The sequence below is a fragment of the Brachyistius frenatus genome, unplaced genomic scaffold (genome assembly GCF_029030835.1).
Source record: "Brachyistius frenatus isolate BFR_SWC_R1_liver_20210118 unplaced genomic scaffold, ASM2903083v1 Contig_8, whole genome shotgun sequence".
NCBI classification, from domain to species: domain Eukaryota; kingdom Metazoa; phylum Chordata; class Actinopteri; family Embiotocidae; genus Brachyistius; species Brachyistius frenatus.
Window position 1 is genome coordinate 6,730,167 of NW_027210607.1, and position 23,090 is coordinate 6,753,256.

General features: G+C 40.8%; 1 protein-coding gene across 3 annotated transcripts in view; it reads left to right on the plus strand.

The window, feature by feature from the left end:
- The window catches only part of macrod2 (mono-ADP ribosylhydrolase 2), a 396,683-nt gene that overhangs the window by 268,661 nt on the left and 104,932 nt on the right, over positions 1 to 23,090 (plus strand). For all 3 annotated transcript variants that reach the window (XM_069690138.1, XM_069690137.1, XM_069690139.1), the window contains one exon: positions 2,634 to 2,755. In XM_069690138.1, the coding sequence (XP_069546239.1) occupies positions 2,634 to 2,755 (122 nt within the window). The remainder of the gene's footprint in view (positions 1 to 2,633; positions 2,756 to 23,090) is intronic.

Sequence of the window (23,090 nt, forward strand, 5' to 3'; positions counted from 1 at the left end):
TTTGTGGAAAAGTGCTATAAAACATTGCAGAGAATCGAAGCTCATTAACTACTGCTGGAATTGACAAGGCGGTGTTCTTGAAGGAAGTGTGTGCGGAGGGGATTTTGTGGTGTGTGTGTGTGTGTGTGTGTGTGTGTGTGTGTGTGTGTGTGTGTGTGTGTGTGTGTGTGTGTGATAAAGACGAGTTCTGTTAAATTCCTTAATGACTTATTTTGTATGCTCAGAGCAAACTGTGCCGGCTCTGTTTCGTTATTTAACCTCAGCAGATGTGTTCTGTGTCTGTACAGGTTAATTTGGAGTTTTAATACAAATTCACAGGCACATATCTTTATTATCGCTATTTTAAAGCAAATTCCTATTTTTTAAGAGTATTATTTTTTCAGTGACGTTTTAAAATGTTTTAATATTGACTGATTAATTTCCCCTAAACATACTAAAAAAAGAGAAAGCCTTTAATGTATTTGATCGGCACATTTCTCTTGATGTTTGAGATAGAGATTTATGGGCATCTCTCAAACTAATGCTATACACGTGTCAGCATGAACTCCTAACTAAGCAAGAAACAGTGATACACTGCAGTGTGTCTGTCAGCTAAATGATGCTAATAATGATAATAGATGAGAGTTTTACCAGGAGAAAAAGAGTGATAATGATGAATGGTGATAATGATCTTTCAGACCTTATCAAACTCTTATAGCAAAGAGCATATTTGTATAATTTGGGTAATGAAAAACACTGCTGTCATAAATAATCAGTTTCTGAATCTTTATACACGTTAGAAAAATAAATATTTTCATATGCTTAGACAGAGTCTTGACTTTTAGGCACAACTATCTTCAAGGTTTAACTGTCCATAGCTAAAGTACTCTGTTTACAGGGTTATATTTGTTAATATTCCTGACCTGAGTGTTTAGATTTGTACGTCAGTGTGTCTACGCAGTGTTAAACTCTGCTTCTACCCACTCACAATTCTTAAGAAAATTATGATTCAATAAACAAACCTTGAATTATACCCTGTTTTTATATTAGTTAAATGGCCTGTAACACCTCATTTCAATCTTACAGTAACGCAGCTATATAAATATTTATTTGATGTGGAAGTGTTGAGGATACGAGCGGAGACATTCGTACTGGTGAGATAAGAACTGCTTAAATTTTCATGAATTCACCAGTAGTCTGGTTTTTGGCGCTTGTCCACACTCTAATTGGCATGTTGCCGTTCTTGTAGTGAGGAGCTTCATGAATTATGCACGAAAAACAACTTGCCATGTGTCCCATTATAACCACATTGTACAATGCAATTTTCAGCCTGCTAGTCTGGAAAAAGACAATACTTCAGACAGCTCCATTCTCATTACAACGCAACTTCAGTTTAGCTGGGAATCACCCAAACCCCTTGTTTCTTACCTCTCCCAAACACAAACTCTCACCCCTCAGCAACTCTAGTGAAAGCCACTTGATTATACCTGCGCCATGCATTTTATCATCCTGACCTATTAAGCAACCAGACGTACAAGTGAGAACTAAATTTAATCCATAAATGATTTATGGTCAAGTAGAGTGGTAATATAGCTTACATTTATTCAGTGGGAAAGTGAGGCTAAGTGTTTCATATTAAGCAAACTGTGGGGTGTAAGAAAGCATATAAGGGGACTACATTTCAAAATACAGGCTGCTGCGTTCTCCTGGCATGCCCTCACCTGAACCAAGTCTAAATTTCTCAGTCCTTCAACAGGGTTTAATATTTGACTGCACAGAAATGGGGACTTGATGCATTAAATTACCAATGTATGGGTCATAGATCTATATTTAATGCGCCATGAATTAAGATTTACGGGCCCGTACTGCTGGGTGAAGCAAAAGGTAAAAGGTGTGTGTTGCTCTCTGAAACAGTCCGCTTTTGAATAAACAGAAAAATATCCATGAATCATGGATTCGTGAATTATAGTTCACCACGGCAGAATATTGCAGCCAAAGCTTGATGACCTTTTTGAGGAATTATCATGTATATAACATTTTAGTTTCAATGTCATTGAATGCAGTGTCTGTGGTAAATGCTCTGTGGGTGCTGCACAGTCTCCTCTTGTATATTGATGTTGACCTGCCCTGTCCAACACTGGGAAGGCCAAGGGGAGCCCGGCAGAATGCAGAAGATTATGTTTCTGTCAAGTCACTGCTTAGATTCTCCTATTTTCCTGTCATCACTCCTATGATTCAATTAAGAAGTAGCATTCCTCAGTCTGGCTGGGCCAGACAAGGAGACCCATGATTGACAGGTGAAGACATTACTATGCGAAGGGAAAGAGAGTACAGGGAGAGATATGAATTTTTGAGTAGATGGCATAAAAGAATCTTGTAATTGATTTTCTATCTAAGCTGCCGTTTCATTTACTGAATAAATGCTTTCACTTCATGCAGTGGGTTGCTCATGTCGTTGTCATTTTCTCATTGTGAACACAAACTTTATCATATTTTGTATTTGATGATGAATCTGCAGATTCTAAAAACTTTGGCTCGGCTGCTAAAAGGTTTCACAGCATTGTACTTATCTCGACTGGAAACAGGACCAACCATTTATCCTTGCTAAAAGTAGGTCGCGCTTAAACGAGCTGTGTTTTGTACCTGTCCGACAGATGTGATCCACACTGTGGGCCCGGTGGCCAGAGGTCATGTGGGCCCAACTGAGACCAATGACCTCACCTCCTGCTACCAGAACTCCCTCAGGCTGATGAAGGAGCATGGCTTGACCACTGTGGTGAGTACAGTGTACACTACCAAACACACACACACACACACACACACACACACACACACACACACACACACACACACACACACACACACACACACACACACACATCTGAGGGGAAATGTGTCTGTTCTGGGCAGTAAGAAAGAAAAGAAATATAATATGCTTTGGTGTTTTTGTTTGACAATGAGTAAGCCCTCAGTGAGAAAAGCTGTTTGAAAATTTCGGAAATTTGGAAAAGGTACAGCAACAAAAGGATTTAGAATCTTTCATTTTTGATACAGTTCTGAAAAGCCTTAATCTTCTTTATTTAAACAAAAGCAACAGAGAACAGAACAAAATGGTAATGTTTCATTTTTGTCAAATGAAGGCTTTTCATGTAGACTACTTTGGCTTGTGATTAAATGAAATGCAGGCCTTTGTGTACACCTCTCCATATTGCAGCTGCAAATAATGCTGTTATTCTTTTATTTGGAAAGCTACTTTTCGGTTCGAAAACCGTGCCCTTTCTTAAATTCTCCAAAGACTTTAATGCAAATTTGTGATGTATTAATTTGTTTCCAAAAAAAAGGAAACGTTGTGCACCAAAAATTAATTTGAGATGTTTTGATTTGTGCATATATCCGTGCCGCCTCTTCAGGAAGAAATTCCTTCTTAAAAACACTCGGAAAACACAGGGTTCATTGAATGTGCCTGAATCAGAGGGGCTTTAGATGAGACAATGCCCACACAATCTACCGCTGGCAGATGATCATTCACACACTATCTTAGCTTCTCGCCAGTCGTGGACCGTATGATTCAGGCTGGCCTCTGTGATATATGGATTTGCCCTGCCCACAGAGGGTAAACAAATCAGCGTCACTCCAAGTAGCTACAAATCACATTTTCTGTGCCAACCTACTGCCCTACAGCCTCATCAGAGGCCAATCAATGGAAGTACTTACCAACAGAGAGAGAAGACATAGATGAGTGCTAGTTTCATTAAAGATGATTGTGATGAATCCCTGCTCTGTTGATGGCTCATTGTGAGGGCAACAGATACCTTTAGGTAGCAATTAAATGGATTGTGAAGTGTCTGAAGTAGTTATGGTGTTCCAAAGTCATGTCAAAATCAGCAGCATGCTTTCTAAACATGAAACTTCCCTAATAACAGTTACATCAATGAGGATATTATGAGCCTTACAAGCATGACATTGCATGAGACTATTACACAATAGAATAATTGACTCTGGTCTACTCGAGGCTTCATGCACAGAGGCAGCACCTACACTACAGAACCAGGCCCCTCAGGCTTCATCGCAGGAACACACCACCAGCTTGTGTGCTTTCATCCACAAATGACCCAATCTTTGCTTTGTTTCTGTCACATTCCAAAGATTTATTTAGTTTAGGCCTATCTCCTTATTTATTTATCCAATAATCCATATATTTATTAGGACTCGGCTCTCTGTTTTTACTGGGAGCAGGCTGGATTCTGTCTAATGTATTTGTACAGCTGTTCTGCGTTGAGCAGGCCTCCAGTGAAAACAGTGACATTCTGTGATTGACTGGCCTTGTAGGATGAGCCTACTCATTACATTATCTTAGCCACAGTCCATTTCGTCTCTCCTTGCAGCAAGGACAACAGAAAGCCTTTTCACCAAAACCAAAAAGGAAAAAATGTTTTTTTTTCTTCAAGCAAGGATGAGGCCTTGATTTAGTTTTGCTTTAGCCTGCCTTGATATGCCAGACATACTTGAGGAGAGGCTCTAAGGGCCCTTTGCTAGTTCTTTGTTAACAGACAGTCTTGCAGTATGGCTGTGCCGAGCACAATGAGTCTAAGTTTGTGGTTAGCTGATCAGCACTAAGCTCATTTTGACTCATCTGAAAGGCTCTCACTATGAGCTCTGCCGTGTGAGAGAAACAAGCGATCCCACTGAAGACAGGCACCCCGCCAAGTGGGTCTACAAAGTGGGCAAAAGAGGGGGGTACAATTGGGAATCCTAGATGGCTGGCTCCCTAATTGGGATTCCAGGGCATTACAGAGGAATAGGAGTCAAAACAAAGCCTAACACAAAGTAAACTTGAGCATGAAAGATTAAAAAGAAGTAGCGATCGGTAGTTAATCCCTGTTTCTTTGAGCTTAAAGCCACCCTTTAGGCTACAAAACAGTATGGCTACCACAGTCATCATATCAAACTCCTCGTGTGTGTAGCATGTCAAGACGGGGAGTTTACAGGGAATACCACTGAATTTCAGGACTGAAAATGCATTTCCTTTACCTTGGGGCAACTCACTGTGTGTGACTGAACATTTACCAGTATTCCCAGAAGTCAGATATTAGATAGAAGAGCTTTTCCTGTCCCTTAGTGATGTTGCACTGATTTACAGCTCTACTGGGACGGAACTGGGGAAGATTGAAAATGTGACTTTTAGGTAACCTCGGGCAGTTTCTGGCTGGGTTTAGGGGCCATTTCTGAATTTCTGGGTTTTATTCTCACCAGTAGCATAAAGTTAAATCAGTATACTGTGAATAAAAATTAGACACTCGTTCTGAGAGATAATTGCGTAAATTGGCGATAATTGTGTAATGTAAACTGCCAAGAAAAATTAATTAGTTCTTTTTTTTTTTTTTTTTTTTTTTATTACGCTGGCGTTAGACATTAAGGCATTACAGTTTGCATGAGGAAAAACAATCATCTTTATACAAAGTTATAGTTACATATTTTGTTTTACCTGCGGAGTGTAAACACATGCTGGACACTTGACTAAGCCCATATGTGTTGACATGTGAAGGCAGATGTGCACATTTTATATGTAACCAGCAAACTGTAAGTATAGGGAACATGCCTTCAGACGAAAATTCACAATCAACTCGAGCCAAGCTGGCTGCCCTTTAACCCACGCATTGAAGCTGAAAGCTATCTGGAACGTCACGGACTTCAGCACACTCACTCTTTCTTAGTCTCTGGATAAATATAAGATTGCTGAATGGCCTATTGAGTTGTGTTTTCTAAATCATTTGGCTGCAGTGCATCCTGGAAAGTGATAGTGTGTATTTGTGCCCATGTGCCTACACTGTGTCTTTTACTTGCATCTTCTAGGAGCATATGTGAATGGGTCTGTGTTATTGCAACAGTCTTTGTCCATTTCTTTTTTGCCTAGAGGATTCTTCTGCTTCAGTGCTCTCTTTCCTTTTTTTTTTTTTTTTTTTTTTTTTTTTGCTGCGGCTGAAAGAGCAGCAGGCTGTCACAGCTCCCTAGGCTCTGACTGACCACAGCCCACAGCCTGGATGCTAGCGTTGCCGGCTGGGCTCTGCAACATCACACAGGGGAGCCGTGCAGCCTGCGAGGAGAGTTGCATCTCTGGGCTGACGAGCAGCACGTTGTCAAACAGCCCCCTCCTCTGCTCAGTGCTTGTTACAATACAGTATGTGTTTTGCTTCCAAAGGAGACTCGGGTGAAGGAGCCAAAGAGCAAATATAGCTAGAAACATGGATTTTTGGCTAATAGTTTCCACGCATGAATTGTGAAAATAACATAAACCCAAACCGGTCGATAAGAGTAAAGATGCTCCAGCAGGCTGTCAATATTTGCTTGAGCCAGGACATTTTAAATAGGTCTCATCATGGTTGCTTTGATATATGGAGCATGCCATGTTATTATGGTCTACTTGGAAACAGCTGAAATTGTTGGAGGAAACTGACTGCATAGCAGCGCTGTTGCATGAATTGCTGGAAGCCAACAGACAGAAAAATAATGTTTTTCTGTAATTTGTTTGTGTGTAAAGATGCAGCTTTTTAACCACTGACTGAGACCTGCCAATTGCATTGTCTTCTAACTGAAAGAATAACTTTTTCAGGATTAGGATTTTATCATGTGGTAAAAGACCAGTCATTGATGTGTGTATGTGCTTTTTGAAGAGACACCCTGGTGTAAGTGTATATTGTAGCATCTGTCAGGCAGAAAGAGACGGACTATGTAGAGGGGAACGCCACCATCTGGAAGCCATTCAGCCTCAGACTGTTATATTGTAGAGAACATATTAAATACCCCTTTTACTGTGACCTTTAGAATAAAAGAAAACCCAAAGTTTACCCAAAGCATCATTATTCTTTCATTTATTTTAGCCTTTATTTTGCCATCTTTGGGGAGTGCCCTGTTGAGAGAAAATAACTAGGATTGTACTCTCAAGGGTATGTAAGACACAGCGAGCATTTTACATGTTGACTAATGATCTTGTGGGCAACTCAGCCTCCTTTTTTTGTTCCTAATTTGACTTTGACAAGCCACAATTTGATGCTCTGTGAAAGTATTTGTCATTAAGCTATTTGTGGCAGCATGTAGTGGGTTGGCAGCTGCCAGTGTGGACAGTGACAGGGTCGCAGACTGCATTTCGTGGCCTACTCTCTGACTCCCAGGCGGCCCTGGAAGTGTTTTGTAGTCATAACACACTGGCTTCGAGGAGATCCAAGAGGGAAGCCACAAATTGCCCGTTGAGAAAAATGCTGAAGGCCAAGTGGATTGCAGATGAATGGTGTAGAATGATAGGATTAGCCACCCCTCTCTGTGGGTTTATTCCAAGGCTGCTAGGAGCATTAGCTTTCATTCATTTTGCCCGACAGTGTTCCCAAAAAGCATTCTCAAAAACAAGACACAGATTAGCATGCACACCCTGCTTGAAGATGACAGCTGATAGCCCCAGCTAGAAAATGTGTTTGACATGACTGGGACAAACAAACACTGTATCATAGGGACCAGGGACCAGGCCCCCAAGGTGTCTCTGAGAAAGGCAACATTGTGGGTTTTGGGTTGCAAATTGAACTCAACTCGTTTTACATTATGTTTTGTCCATCTGGTTTTAAAAGCATCTCCTCTCTTGTCAAGAATAATATAAAATCTGCTGCAAATAACTTTTACTGTTCCATCTTTATTAATGTGGGTCGCTGGTGATATTTGAAAATGTGTTTTTTACGGCGGTATTTAAGAGCACCGGAGGGTCATTGTCATTATTTATGTTTCCAAATACTACCATATCAAACTTAACGACTTTGTACTCCGTCCTATTCCATTTTGGTGAGCTGACTCCCCGAGTGATTAATTCATTTTAATTTATGCACTAAACAGATCGTGTACAAACTTTTCCTCGATCTGCCTCGTCCCCCTCCCTCGTAAATTATTGTCCAGGAGTGCAAGCAACTCCACATTTAATTATATAATGTCCGAGAGAAGTATGGAGACTTGATTTTGCACATACTTGGCATGTGATCATAGCAAAGTATACTGTGCCATAAATTAGGATAAGAGTGAGAGGTTTAATGCTGATGTGCTTGCACAATGCATTTGTTTTTTCTGTCCGTATCACCCAGTATTTCTTTTAGTTGCTGCTGTGCTCCCTGCAGACAATGCTTTTAGTTCATCTTCTTCCAAGATATTACTAAATATAAGGTTTTATCACTCTGTGCTCTGCTGCCATATACCTTTGACTGAGACATACATTTGTGCTTTATAAAGACTAAGCTGTGGGTTATAGAGGACCATGAAAGCTAAATGCTGTGAAAAATGGAGACAATACTATTTACTTTTCATGTCATGTAAATATGTTTTTTCGGAGCCTGTTTTGTCTCGTATCTAAAAAAAAAAATGCAATCATTTTTGTTAATGTCAACAGATATAGAGCAGTTTGTTGTTATAAATTTAGCATCGCCAGTTGAGACATTTATTTTGATCATGCTTTAGTGTGTCAGTTCCTTTCAAAGCATCGAGCTTTGATTATCAAAGTGTTTGTCTAATTGAAGATCAATGGTAGAACATGACACCTACTGTAGGTCGAGTGAAGAAATATAAACAATCTAGTACACTATGTGCTGCAGAGGATTTCATACTGTATCTTTCCCGAATTAGCTGCACGATGTGATTGTAACCCGACCCTCTCTGTGACCAGTCATTGCTCCTTTTCCACTTTCACATACAGTACAGTACCTTCATGCATCGACAAAGGTTAATTAGACTGAAGTTTTCAAAAGGTCACGCCGCCATTTAAGTTAGTCATTTCTATTTGTCTGATCCAAATCATTGGCAACACTGGGCCAATTAGACCCAATTATACCGATAGTGGTGGTGGTCTGCCGCATAGTCTTAAGTTAATGACCACTGGAACCCCAATTACCCCAGCGACCTAATTCAGAAGGAGGCTAACCACAGCAGGTTGAGGAGGAGCTTCAGGTGTGGGCAAAGGTGCCAGCCCCGCCGCATCACCTTCCCCTGACATTCCCTTCACTACGGGGAAACTGCAGAACTTTATATGAGGTGAAATATTAGGATATGTAAAATGTGACATTTCCACACACCTTGAGAGGGGTAATCACAGTTGATGGGCATTGAAGAGGTAATCTCCAGAGTGTCTGTGAGGAGTGGGCTGATGTGAACACGCTAGTGTCTTGATTGCAAGCACGGGAAGCCCACAGCAATCACTAGAAAGACTGTACTCTACCTCCTACAAAGACAAGTCCACCTAGATGTTCTGTGAGGGAAAAGGCAGCCGTTCCCTTCTATGTTAATGTGGACTGACAATAATAAAGGCTCTTCAAATAATTTAGGTACTAAAGCACAGTCAAGCAGAATAAGACTCACTCAGCACTCAGGCTGGTTTCACTTCATCTTTTTCTCTGCTGCTGTACCTGGCTGTGAGGAGCCTCCTGAATTTATATGAGCCTCATATCCCTCTGCGGTACCATCTGAGAACAGAAGCGACAGCTCGCATCCAACTGAGGGACTGTCAGAGGAAGTTGTTGATTAAACAGATGTCGTTCCTGCCAGACGCCATGAGACAAGAACACCACAATAAGCATGCATTAATTAAACATACCTGACGAATGTGGGCAATGCAGGAGAACAAAAGGCATTTCTGTCTATCTTTGTCACTGCTCCACAACAGGAAAGAGAAAGAAACTCACTTCTTACCTTTGGTTTGAGTTCTAGAGGATACAGAGAATTTAAACAAGCAACAAGCTTCGGGAGCGACCAAAGGAAAGAATAGTTAGTGACAGTTAATTCTGATTAGCAACATCTCATTCAGCTAAAGTGCAGCGTTGGAGTGAGTCTTTGGTCCCAAGTCATTTGCCTGAGGGAGGCTACCTTTGAATCACATTGTTTCTGACAGGAGAAAAACTAAAGAACAGGCGGTGCGGTGGCATTTCGTTTTACTTTGAAGTCTCCTCAACTAAACCAATACTTATAAAACTTCAACAAAAATGATGTAGTCTTTGCTGAAAGCCTATTTTTCCTCTAGTATGCTCCCATCTGTTCAGAGTCTGAAACACTGGCATCATCAAACATTTCCTCCACTAACTGATAAATGCTTCTTCTTTGATCAAAGGAGCTGAGCACGGAAGGAAGTAGTAAGATACATTATTGTACATGCAAATGAGCGGCCTCTCTGATAGCCTGACTGTCAGTCTTCAACTCACTACATCTCAGATACTGTAACAGATTGCTGTTCATCGGCAGCAAACTCAGTGGAATGAGTTCTTGTTTACATCATTATGTTTAATTACCATGCAGAATCACTCCAGCCAATAGCGCCTGTGCTCTCTCTCTCTCTCTCTCTCTCTCTCTCTCTCTCTCTCTCTCTCTCTCTCTCTCTCTCTCTCTCTGTGTGTGTGTGTGTGTGTGTGTGTGTGTGTGTGTGTGTGTGTGTGTGTGTGTGTGTGTGTGTGTGTGTGTGTGTGTGTGTGTGTGTCAGTCAGTGAAGTTGGACAGAGCTATCACACTCTCGGTCGCCTCATTACTAATGCAGCACTATCCCCACAGTAACGCCTCGTGTTGCTCCGGTTTGTTTGATCATCCTTGTGGTTCCTTTGAGATGATGCCAATGGGTTGGACTGTTCAAACGAAGTAGATGACTGACTAACCAGAGAAATCCTTTGTATCAAGCTATGTACAAGGCATTAACCATAGACTGCGTGTAAAAGTAGACATAGCTTCCGGGTCTGGAAAATGAGGCCAATGTGGGAGTGTCTTAAGCTGCAATATCAGCGAGTGCCACTGGTTGGCTCCGAAAATCCCCCATCGACTCCCATTCAACTTCTCATGAAATTCAAAGTCGATACATTTTTGCCACGAGTTATTTTGATTTTGCTTGCTAAAATCAATCTTTCCAATTCATTTTTTGGTGGGCCATCTGAATAATAATTCAATCATTAATTAGAAAATAAGCCACAAAACGCAGTGTTTCTAGGGGTATGTCTGTTTGATTGACAGGCCTGTGGTGCAGTCACGTTACGGCTATCGGTGGGCAGGACGTAGTATGTCGGCTTTCCAATCAGATTGAATCAGATCCACCGTTTGCTCCTTCACAGCTCGTCCAAATACGGTCAATTCTGGCTCCAAACCGCTCCAAACTAGCAAGATGGCGCCGGCCAATATCCAAACTTGAAGCTTCATAACGGCCACAAACCAATCAGTGACATCACTTTTGGTTGCCGCTTGACATCAACTCATCTTCTACCTCCGATTGGTCCAGAAATCTTGGTGACTAATCATTTTGCGATTGTGATACGCATGGCAACATTTTTAAATTACCACTCGCAGATGGATATTTTAATTATGATGGAGTCAATAATGATGACAAAGCCGAATCTTTGCGTTCCTATTAATGCACTTAATTAAAGTTACAAGGCAAGACATTTGAAATTAGTGTACATCAGAAAATAATCATTGCCTTAATCCAGGTGAGGCACTGAGAATAACTTTCCTTTTATGTATTAAAAAAGAAACAACATGATGAAGCAAGCAGTCATTGTGGGAGTGTGATGTATTAGAAATAATCATGTTAGTAGCTCTGGGACTGGTGAGAATCCGCGTTTCACTCCAGTGATGAATCTAGTTACTTGGCCTCAAAGCTCTCAGAAGAAGTCTTTTCATTTGTGGTGTTTATGAAGGCAGGTGTTGAACCCAGTTTTGACCTTGCCAGGGCCATGTCCATGAAACTGGAATTCCCTGGTCTATCACAGGGTTCCATTTCAACAAGCTTGCACCCAATTATCCTTCAATCATAGTCCCCGCTCTTACAGATGTGTTTGGTCGGAGTACAAGGTCTCTCTATCGTGGTTTGGCACATGTAGGACATTCTCACTCACTACACATGGTATGTGTTCAAGAGAAGGAATCAGATGGCATCTCATTAAGATGGATCGCACCCAAAAATTATGTATTTGGTAATTTGTGTCTTTTACATTTAAGAAGTAGCCATAATATTGTTGGTAGTCATATTTTGCTGAAAACCTGAGGACACAACATTGTGCTTTATATAACAAATTTTTACAAATAATTCTTTTCAACTGCTAAAGGGTTTGTAAACTGTCCCACTGAGTCTAAAATAATTTTTAAAAATTCCTAACAGACTGCAAGGAATACATCCTCTGCATCACCTTTTAAATGGATAGTTGTTTATTTTTAAGTGAGGTTGCATGAGGTACTTATCCATAGTATTACCTGCAGTAGATGTGGGTCGGCACATCTGTTTGAGTAGACGGCTGTACTGGAACAGAAGCTATAAGCTGGTGGTACTGCGGTGAACGGGGCCAGCAACAAAACAGATTTTAGCCACATTTTTTTTTAAAAACAGACCCGCCTGAAATAATCAATATCAGTTTAAGCATACGCTAAATTTGGAATATTTTCACAGCTTTATCTCGCCGTCAGACAGCCCTTTCTTCAAAGCCACCAAACTTTTTCAACAGTAATTTTACCTCAAACAACCCCTCTTCAAAAAATGAAAAACTGTACTATCCCTTTATTATTTATGCACTGATATTTAATGCTACAAATGACTAAATAACTCAAGGTAGTTGCTGCATTTACACAATTAAAAAAAAACATATGCAGGAGACAGAAATGATGAATGATATGCAGGCTGTGAAATAATTGGTTCATTAACGAAATAATTATTTTCTTAAAAATAGAAAGAAAAGAAAACAAAGCCACTCCTTTGATCCTCTCAGTTCCCTTTTGGAAAAAGAGATGGTACCTTTCTTTCTTCTTAAACTCTGTCTTGTAGTTGATTATTTTTTTTTATTTTTTTTTATTTTTTTTCAAACTTACTCTGGCTCCTTTTTTGATAAAAAATGGTTGTAGCTAATGTCTTGTTGAGTACATCCTGGGACTTGAATCTTGTTACCAGAGAGCTTTTCCATAGCATGCCTCTTCTTTCCCTGAAAACATGCTTAAACCTGAAACCTGAAAACATACCGAGCACAACTTTTTCCTGTGTTTTGTTAATGCATTGGTTCCCCTTGTGTTTTTTCAAAGAGACTGCTTGAGTAGAGAGCTGACAGGTACTGGAAGCCTTGAGAATGTTTGTAGTTCTTTGTGTAGTTCAGACGTGAATAACTGCGTGTCTGCATCCAGAACGTGGATTTTTATCAGAAATGGATATTTATTTTACTTTCCATCTACTTGGCACATTTTATGAGTCTGTTTTCATGCATATTCAGAGAACGTCAGGACAGCTATGAGTCCTGATACAAAAAATTATTCAGACTTATCCACAAACGTGCAAGTTACAAGTCTTGCCCCCTCATCATTTTGTTATCAAGACCACAGCAGTCCTCCCGCAGGCTCAGGCGAATGACTGTGTTCATAGACATGCCAGTGTTTATGCTCTCCTACATATTTCGTTAATCACGGCGCTATTACCCCACACATATATCCAGTTTAGTGACATTATTATCTCCCAAGGTCACAACTAACGAGGGCTGATGCACTGTGCCTGGCCTTAGCTGATCGACTTGCAATGTTAAACTGGCTCAATTTAGTCCTGCTCAGCAATTCAGGAGGCAATGCAGCACCTTGCACAGGTTTATGAGGGAGATATACATAAGGTCTAGCACTGCAGTATTGTATTGCTTTGATGCTGGAGATTGGCACAGAGGTGTAAAATACTTTTTTCTGCCCCAGCAAAGGCTTTTTTTTTTTCTGTCTGCTAGCAGTGACATTTGTTTTCGGACAGACAATTCAAATTTACTTTCCAGATTATCTTTCTGGTTAGTAGTATATGAAAAAAAAAAAAGCCTTGTTGACCTAGCACTTAACATTTCCCTGAATGATGTGCACTCTGCAACAAACTAAGCTATTTCTCTGAGGGCAGGTATTTGATAAAGATTCCTATGATGTAATTTGTGTTTAAGCATTTAGCAGCTGAATATCGGACACCTGATTTTGAAAGTGCAGCTAGTCCTTAAATTACACCTCCACCTTCCCCATTCTCTACTGTTCCAAGTTAATTAAAAATTATATGACATGTTAGCATTAAATCATTATGAAGTAGGCCTACTGAAGTAATCATTTCATGAGGTAATTTAGAAGATTAAACATTTCTTTCATTGTCAACCGGTGACCTTAATATCGTAAATGTCACACTTGTCTTTTATGAATGATGCCGCAACTGTCAGGACCACTGAACAGATTTAAATTTAAATCAGCTATTAGTGTACCGATATCCACCTTTTTCATTTCACATACTGATGAATCTAGAAAGCCCAAAGATTTAGTCACCAGGCCATATCCTGAATGAAGTGCCTGCCGTAGGGAACACCAGGGGTGAATCCTGTTTCATGCTTTGACTTTTTGCACACAGCTTGGAATACCAGATAACCCCAGAATCTCACCCAACTTAATATCTAATGTCACATCCATAAAACCCTGGTAATGACAATATGCATGGAATAAAATCAGGGGCTCTATCGTGCAGGTCTTGGCACCCTCGTAGGAGAGCAAAGAGCACGAGCAGGTGAACATGATACAAGGTAATATAATAATTTTTAGATCTGTCTAGAAATGCCACAAAGCAAATGCTGCAAAAGATCTAACTTATGAGGTGTGAGTCACAAATGCAACTTGTAACAACCGTATAATGCTTGTAAGGGTGTTGTATTATGTGTGCTTTTGCGTGTCTGTGTGTGTATGTGTGTGTATGTGTGTGTAGTATTTATAGCACAGAGGACGACTTAGTGGATGTAATGCACTTTTTGTTCTGCAGAGCATTGAACACGGAGGACACCAAATCAATTGGTATATTGAGAAAGCGCTTCATCTGATAATTTCCCTTACAGGAAGTTTTCTTTTTATCTTGACTCAGCACAGCAATGTCATTGAGCAATCAGAAAAAGAAAAAAACAACAACACGTACTTCAGTGTTTCCCATCCAGTGATACAGTGAAGAGAGGCCCTGTTATGAAATTGGAGTGAAGTGATTTGAGACAAGTATACACAACAGATCACTTTGGCTTAATCAAGACCATCATGGCTTCGGATTCCTTCAATAAGAAACTGTTGGCTTCCCAACTGAACCCAGTCCTGCAAGACTCGTTGGCTTTTCCATACGGACGCTAAGTCATAATTAAATGTGTACGTGTTTGGCATAGACCTCCATCAAGCATAGTAATGATAGTCTTCTAGCCAAATGCAATTATGATCAACACTAAATACTAATCTAGAGAAATTACAGAAATACCACAGCCTGCATCGCCCTTCCTATAAAGTGATGCAGTACATTTTTGCTCTAAAAACATGTGATGTATTTGGTGCAGAGAAAATGATTTTCCAGTTTTAGCAACTAATTAATTCTTTATCAATATTCATGATGAACTCCACATTTAGAAAACTGTAATTAGCTGTATTATCCTCTGGCCATTTGTGAAAAAGTTATCCATATAGTTCAAATCAAACTGTAGCCACAAATCTGGTTTCTGACCAAACTGTTAACGCTACAGTTTGATATTACATTGTATGGGAAGAGGCAGACAGGGGTGACAGGACCACTTCAAACCAGCACTTTGTCTGCATGGGAGACAGAAAGAGTTTGGTGGATGGTGTCATAATTCACAGGAGCCACCTGGTGATTTCTTCAGTCACCTTCCGGTTTCCTCTCAGCCACCTGCTCCTTGTACTCCCAATCAATCTGCAGTGCCGATGCTACCGCAATTCATCGTGACCTTGAGTGGTGTGTCCCCACTCTTTTGTTTGGGATGTTGGACGGCTTTGGTCCCGCCTCATTCCTCCTCATTTGAAGACACACCTGTGCTCATACCAAGATAGCAACACTTTCCAATGAAGCTCTGGGACTTTACTGCATTTAACAAAAATTGCATATACCCATGTAGTCGAAGAAAAACCCTGAGCTGCTCTTTCTCTTTTCTCTAAGTGTAAAAGTATTTACTGCCTTTGTGTTTGTTGTATTTACAGTGGACAATTAATTGTAGAAATCTAACTGGATAAGTGTATGGTTACACAGTATTACAAGTGATGCTTGTGATGCTTCAGTGATGCGGTCAGGACTGAGGTCGTGCCAGTTAATGACTTTAAAGCACACCCTCTTGTGTAATACTACGATTAAACTGCACAACAAGTTACCAACTAAAAAAATACGTAATCAAAATGAATTCAGATTATGGGGCAATTTGCTCTCAAAATATAAAACTTTTTTTTTTGTGCGATTCTCCGTTTCCATGGCAATAAATGAGGTATGACTAACAACTGGAAAACAATTTTGTAATGTATGCAATGTTTACTACTCCAGCAAGTAGGCCGACCCTTAGCAACGACTAAGCAACAGAGACAATCTCTAGTCCATTTGAAGGCTTTCTAGACATCGTCTCTCAAACTGAATAAATATCACACAGAACCACAAATATGCTTCGCTTGCTCAATCTTGTTGTAACTAAGATATCCATCCATCCAACCATTTTCTTCCGCATATCCGAGATCGGGTCGCTGTGGCAGCAGGCCGAGCAAGTTGGCCCAGACTTCCCTCTCCCCTGCAACATTTTCCAGCTCATCCTGGGGGATCCCGAGGCGTTCCCAGGCCAGCTGGGATATATAATCCCTCCAGCGTGTTCTGGGTCTTCCCCGGGATCTCATGCCAGTTGGACGTGCCCAGAAAACCTCCAGTGGGGGGCGCCCAAGAGGCATCCTGGTCAGTTGCCCGAACCACCTCAGCTGACTCCTTTTGACGCGAAGGAGTAGTGGCTCTACTCTGAGCTCCCTCCTGATGTCCGAGCTCCTTACCTGATCTCTAACGCTGAGCCCGGCCACCCTATGGAGGAAACTCATTTCAGCCGCTTGTAGCCGCGATCTCGTTCTTTCGGTCGAGCTCGTGACCATAGGTGAGGATCGGAACGTAGATCGACCGGTAAAAGGAAAGCTTCACCTTCCGGCTCAGCTCCCTCTTCACCAACACGGCACGGCGCAGCACCTGTTTTAGTGCTGCAGCCGCACCGATCCACCTGTCGATCTACCGCTCCATCGAACCCTCACTCGTGAACAAGACCCCAGGATACTTAAACTCCTTCGTTAGGGGCAGGCACTCCATCCCCACCTGGAGGGAGCAACCCACTGGTTTCCGGCAGAGCAGCAACTCATAACTAAGATATCTATTGAAAAAATAAATCCATGGACACATGTATTTTTAAGATAGTAGCGCCACGTCACCCACTGACCGGCTCAGCTGATATGATCCAAACCCAACATGCTAACAGTTCTCGAGCATCATAAAATGTAAAAGTCAAAATTAATGTTTTGATCTAACAAAATATTCTACTTCAATCCAGATTTATTGAAGTTTAGCCTTTCAAAAACCTCATCACGGATATTGCCATGGCAATGGCGGAGTGATATTTTTCAGTGATGAGCACGGTGTGCTGTCATGCTGATTTGAGTTAGTTCCAAATGTACGGTTGACCAATCAGATTTCTTGGTTGGAACTACTTGTTATATAATATATGATCCATCAAAAATAATGGCAGGTAATAGATAGATAGTAGATAATATCTGGTTCAACTATTATACAGTGCCCTCACGCAGCAGCGCCTAAATTCTCTTATCTATCGCTTTCTTCTTTTGTTTAAGTCTGGGTAAGGTGTGGGATGTGTTGTTCTGCTTGGCTGATCGTAGACATGTATTGTCGGGAGCCTGGCCGCGGTGGCAGAGTGGCTCCCTTCATGGCCCCCGTGTGACAGAGCTGTCTCTACCCTCTCTGTCTGGATCCTGCTCCCTGCCCAGCTTGCCTGTCAGGTCCTACAGGCGACATGGTCTATTAAGCAACTTAATGATGACCACCGCCTCATGCACTGACACAATAGACCCTTACTCCTTCATATCTCTCTGTTATATTTGCAATGCTGAATGTATGTCCATGTGTGAGTGTATTTTTCTCGGCACGACCATCCCTGTGCAAAGGAACTTGTAACAAAGTGGTGTCTGACGGGAGATTTTGATTAGGGCTGGATGCTTGGTGAAATAAATCTCCTTTGGGATTTAAAGGTAGATGCTTTGAACGGGCAATCCTTCAGAAGGCTTTTACACTCAATAAATCCACTAACGCCCCAGTGTTTCAAAACACTGCTTTTATAGCCTCATACTTTATATCCATATCCTGCGCTGTGGTGTAAAAAGTGACAGGACTACTTGAAGATGGCAACAAGCCGTCAGGAGCACTCCTACCAATGCTTTCACATCTGTTGATCCCCAGTATCCCTGTACCTGCTCTGAATAAAGGAAGTTTGCTACGTGACGAGGCAAGTTTATTATGTCCTCCCCTTGAGGCTGGTAAAACACCACGGTGTTCAGATGGCTGTTGCTGGCCTCGGTGTGTGTGTGTGTACACTTGTAGGGACAAGGTATGAGATAAAGTCTCTGGAGGGCATCTTCATCACAGTTCACCCTATGGCAGTCACTTTCATGCGGTGTTCACATCCAACAACCCAGTGTCTGAGTCCTCCTGAGTCTCTAACAGGGTCGGGGAACAGGGCAACACCACCACTTTGTTGTCCCAGAAATGTGAATATCCATACCATCAACAGTGAAATGCCTTCTCTGTTAATGCACGCTTCAATACAATTACACAGAAATAATGAAATGATTTGCACTGCAGCCTTAACAACCTACAGCAGTGTGTGTGTGTGTGTGTGTGTGTGTCTTCTGTCACATCAGGTGAGAACTTTTATGTAAGTTCAGGAGAAACTGAAATAAACCTTTGTCATTGTTAGATAGATAGATATTTTTTTAATATTATCAGCATAAAAACAACATTGTACAATAAGTACTGTGATTTTGCAGATGATTTTGAGGCTGTGATACTACTATTATTTTTTACATCACAACTATGTCTAACAGCTGAAGCTAACATTCACCCACACAGCTAACTGCTAGAAAGCCACTACACATTAGAATTCCACAACAGCTAAGCAGGCATTTTGAACAAATCCTATTTAATTTTGATTATTAGTTTATTAATTGAAATACAAATTTGCTAAATCTCACTAAATGTGAGCACTGCTGAGACTATAAAAAAATATTGTGACATTCCTTGTCATCTGTCTGTATAGAATAAGTTTGAATTAATGAATTCATATTCAGTCTGTGATAATAATCATTTGTGAGACAGCTCTTCTCTCGTGTAGCCTCACGTGTTTCCAGACAAGCAAGGGCTAAAGACTCATTAAAAGAAAAAAAAAAACCAATGCATAGAACTGAAATGTGCATTCTGTCACCTTTAAAGATCCTTTTCATACGGCGACAATGACATACAAGGCCCTTTGTTTTGCTGTAGGTGTGAATATCATTAGATCTGGAGTGAGTACAATAAAGGGGCAGTAGCCTTTGCTCATGAGACAATAAAACGCATATGGAAATGAGACGACAGCATGGCTAATAGCTTGCAGTTTGAACCACGCGCCCATCTCAGCAAAATGGCTGTTCCCTCAAACTGAGCCATTATACAGTTATCAATGAGCCCGCTTCGCCTTTGATCTCTCTTTTAAGACTTGGGGATTTCATAGCCAAAAAAAGAAACACCTTGGAGAAGCCATTGGTTTGCATGCTGTCTGCTGTTATGCCCAAAATGAGGATAAAACGAACACAAAGGAAGCTGTCGCTCTCCGTGTCCCTCCTGTCCTTAATCCTTCCACTCCTGAGTCTGTGCCTGCCACACCATCATCAGAGCTCAGATCAAAGTGTGAGAGAATGGCCCACAGGTCTGCACAGAGGGAGAGCTGACCTCCTCAGAGCTTACTATGTCCTTGGACCGAAGTCCTTTTAAGGGCTAGACATATTCATTGAAAACCGATTCTGTGCCGTGTGCCTAAATTGAGCTTTAGTTTGGATCAGCGATCTTGCTTTGTGGACATTCCCTGAGGCAGCCATGGTATCTAAAGTGTCACTTCTATAAGGACAATTTAGTCATCTCATTTTTCAGACAGCTGGAATAAACTGACTTTGGAAACACGCATGCTTCAGTGTTCAGTAAAGTACAGTAAATATATTTGTATTCATGCCCATGGTACTGCAAGCTTTATTGCTTGAAGCAAACCTGACCAGTATATACTATAAATTGAAAAATAGTGTTTTCTCACAGTAATGCGACACAGGCCTTGACCTCTCATCCCGCTACTGTTAATTAGTGCTGGTTGCTCTTACCTCTGGGCAAGCTCAGATTTATGGCTTTATGTTATGGGGAGCTTAAAGTGAACACTGGGGCCGAGTGTGCCCACGTACTGCACCGATAATCAGGTTTTCATATACTGAACCAAAACACTGACATACTTCTAGATTCCTTAGCTGCATATGTGTACTGTATGTACTCAAGTATCAAATGAGCTGATGAATTTTGGCACAAACTAACAAGCATGGCTTTAATATATCTTTATAGCTATTGTCTTTGCAATCCAAGTGCCCTTATATTTCAATACAGTTCAATCTACAGAACGATTCATTCCTACTTTAAACTCTGACGTTTTGGGATTATTTGCTGATTTATTGAGCACTACATAAGAAGATCAATATCAATTTCATCCCTGCACATTCCGTACAGCGATAGATCAGTCATGTGTTTCGCCTGCCTAAGCACAAACCCTAGCAGCAGAGGGAAACGGATAGAAGTTTAAAAAAAAAAAAAAAAAAAAAAAAAAAATCCTTCCATTTATCCAGGCTTCTAGTTATCTGCCTGCCTATAGCTGCATTTTTCTCATGCTTATTCATCTCACTCCAGTCTACCTTGGCTCACAAAAATGCAGCCGCTCGCCTTCCCCCCCTCCACAACATTGCGTCACCACGCATGCTACTGTGTGTATCACTGGAGGTGTGCAAATGGGAAGAGCTATCATCAAGTGCTGCAGAACTGAGTGCGACGAACGCAATCACAGAGCACCCTGAGCTTCCGTTAACAAAGAGAGTTCATTAAGTCCATTAAATTTCCAGTCGACACTACCATCCCAGGCTTCAAGTCTCGGAGTAATTATTCCTAAAGCACAAGGCCAGTGAAGAAATCAGAGGAAACAGACTCACCCAGTTTTATACTGTATGTTTTGCCTTACAGTACACAGGAAAAAGACAAACATTCACTCTTCTAATTGGAAAATGTGTCCCCATGATTCAATAATAATTATGTACTTACCATGCTTCCAAGGGGTCACTGCTACAGCAGTACAGAGAGCTTCATTCCATTTGCAGCTAATGAGGTTGGGTCTCTTAACGAATGTTAGTTTTTATTCTGTATGTATTGCTTTGGGGAATGTGGTTATGGCCCATTTTTATCATCTGTTATGATTCTGTGTTGATTCCCCATCTATATTCATCTGGGTAAGATTTTACTTAGCTTTTCCATTTTATACAATTAGACACTAAACAGAGTCGGCCCAAGAAAAATAAATCCTGAAGTCTTTGAATTAGCTCTAATTTTATTTTAGCAACTTGGAGTAACTCCTAAAGATATTTTTATATAAACAAACATATTATCTGCAGAAAGATGCAAAGAGGGATACAACATTTGCCTTTGTTGCCATCTTTTATGTGTTTGTTTTGCTGATGACACAGGGTGTTGTCACTGCACAGTCAGTCATCCTTTAAATGCTGTATACAGTTGAAACTGTGGGAATGGCCTGGAGGCTGTAAATCCTGATATCAGTGAGGCATATCAGTCAATGAGAGCCCCTCCTTTATTCTGGGTGATGACTGGTCTGTAGCGACGGATAATCTCTACTTTCACGTCAACCATATTAATTCCAGCCACTGTGCTGACCACATACCATTGCCCTTTCTGTGTTTTACCTTGTTACACGGACTCCCTTCCAACCAATGTAGCTTTTAGCCTACATGTAGTGCCACAAGATTAATAAACCCTAACCACACAGTAGCTTATCAATAAACATTTATAAATAATGCAGGAAAACAAAATAACGGTTTGTTTTAATTATTAGTCATACAGATTTTTATTAAATGACAATGGTGTTTTTTTGGTAACTTGGCTGAAGTGATTTTGGCAGTGGTAATGTTTTCTACCGGAAGTCATTAGTATGCATTCTGCAGCAGACATGATTTGAGCCTCACATTGGTTCTGCCACAAAGACAGGGGCCATACAGCAAGTCACTTGTCTTCACATGTATGCTGTTCTGTCAACTCAAAATTCAGAGTGGGGTTTTGACTTTGAAGCCCCTTTGATATGGTGCTTTTGAAATGTTGAAGGGCGCCTTGAAAGGAAAAAAAAAATATGTTTAATTAGTAGCCTTACGATGGAAGGGTACCATAGGCTGGCTTTCACATTGCAAGACCAGAAACTTCTTCTTTTTTTCTCTTTTTCTGATTAAATGTGCCATTGAAGTTGATTTATGAAAACAAATTAAAGTAATTCTTGAAAAATGCTCCCTAATTATTATTTTACTATTCATTTAGATCAGCCACTTAGGAATCATCTGTTCTTATGGAACAAATACTGAGCTATATTTTAGGATTACTGATAATTCTAACCTCCCAGCTCCATATGCTTCTAATCTCCACTGAGACAGTGTGACATGGAGTATGGATGTTTGAAAATCCACACATGTCCTGGTCTCATCCTCCAAAGAGGGATATATGACATGGCTTGTCTCTTTTGCTCTTTTTATCTTCAGCATTTCAGAGGTTTTTCTCACTTTGAGATACCTCATGAAGCGGCGTCTTGATAGATGCAGACAGAATCCTCCTTTTGCCTGCTTTGATCACGCTCTTTATGACCACCTGTAATTTGGGCTTCCAAAATGCAAATGATTTCTAATGCTACACACCACGCTGCACATGCTCTACATTTCATTGGAATAATCACAGGCTATAGAGACCCTGAGGCATACTGAATGATGTCTTGAGTGTTGAGGTTCAAATATTCAAATCAAACATGATGCTCAGAATTATCACATGTTCTTTAATTTACTGCATTCTTTTGCTTCCATCTCAAGATGCAATCAAAATGCCTCCTACAGTTAATAATGTCATGGCTCTTGTGACTAGTACAATAAAATTTTCATAAGATCATTATAGTTATGTCAGGGTGAGG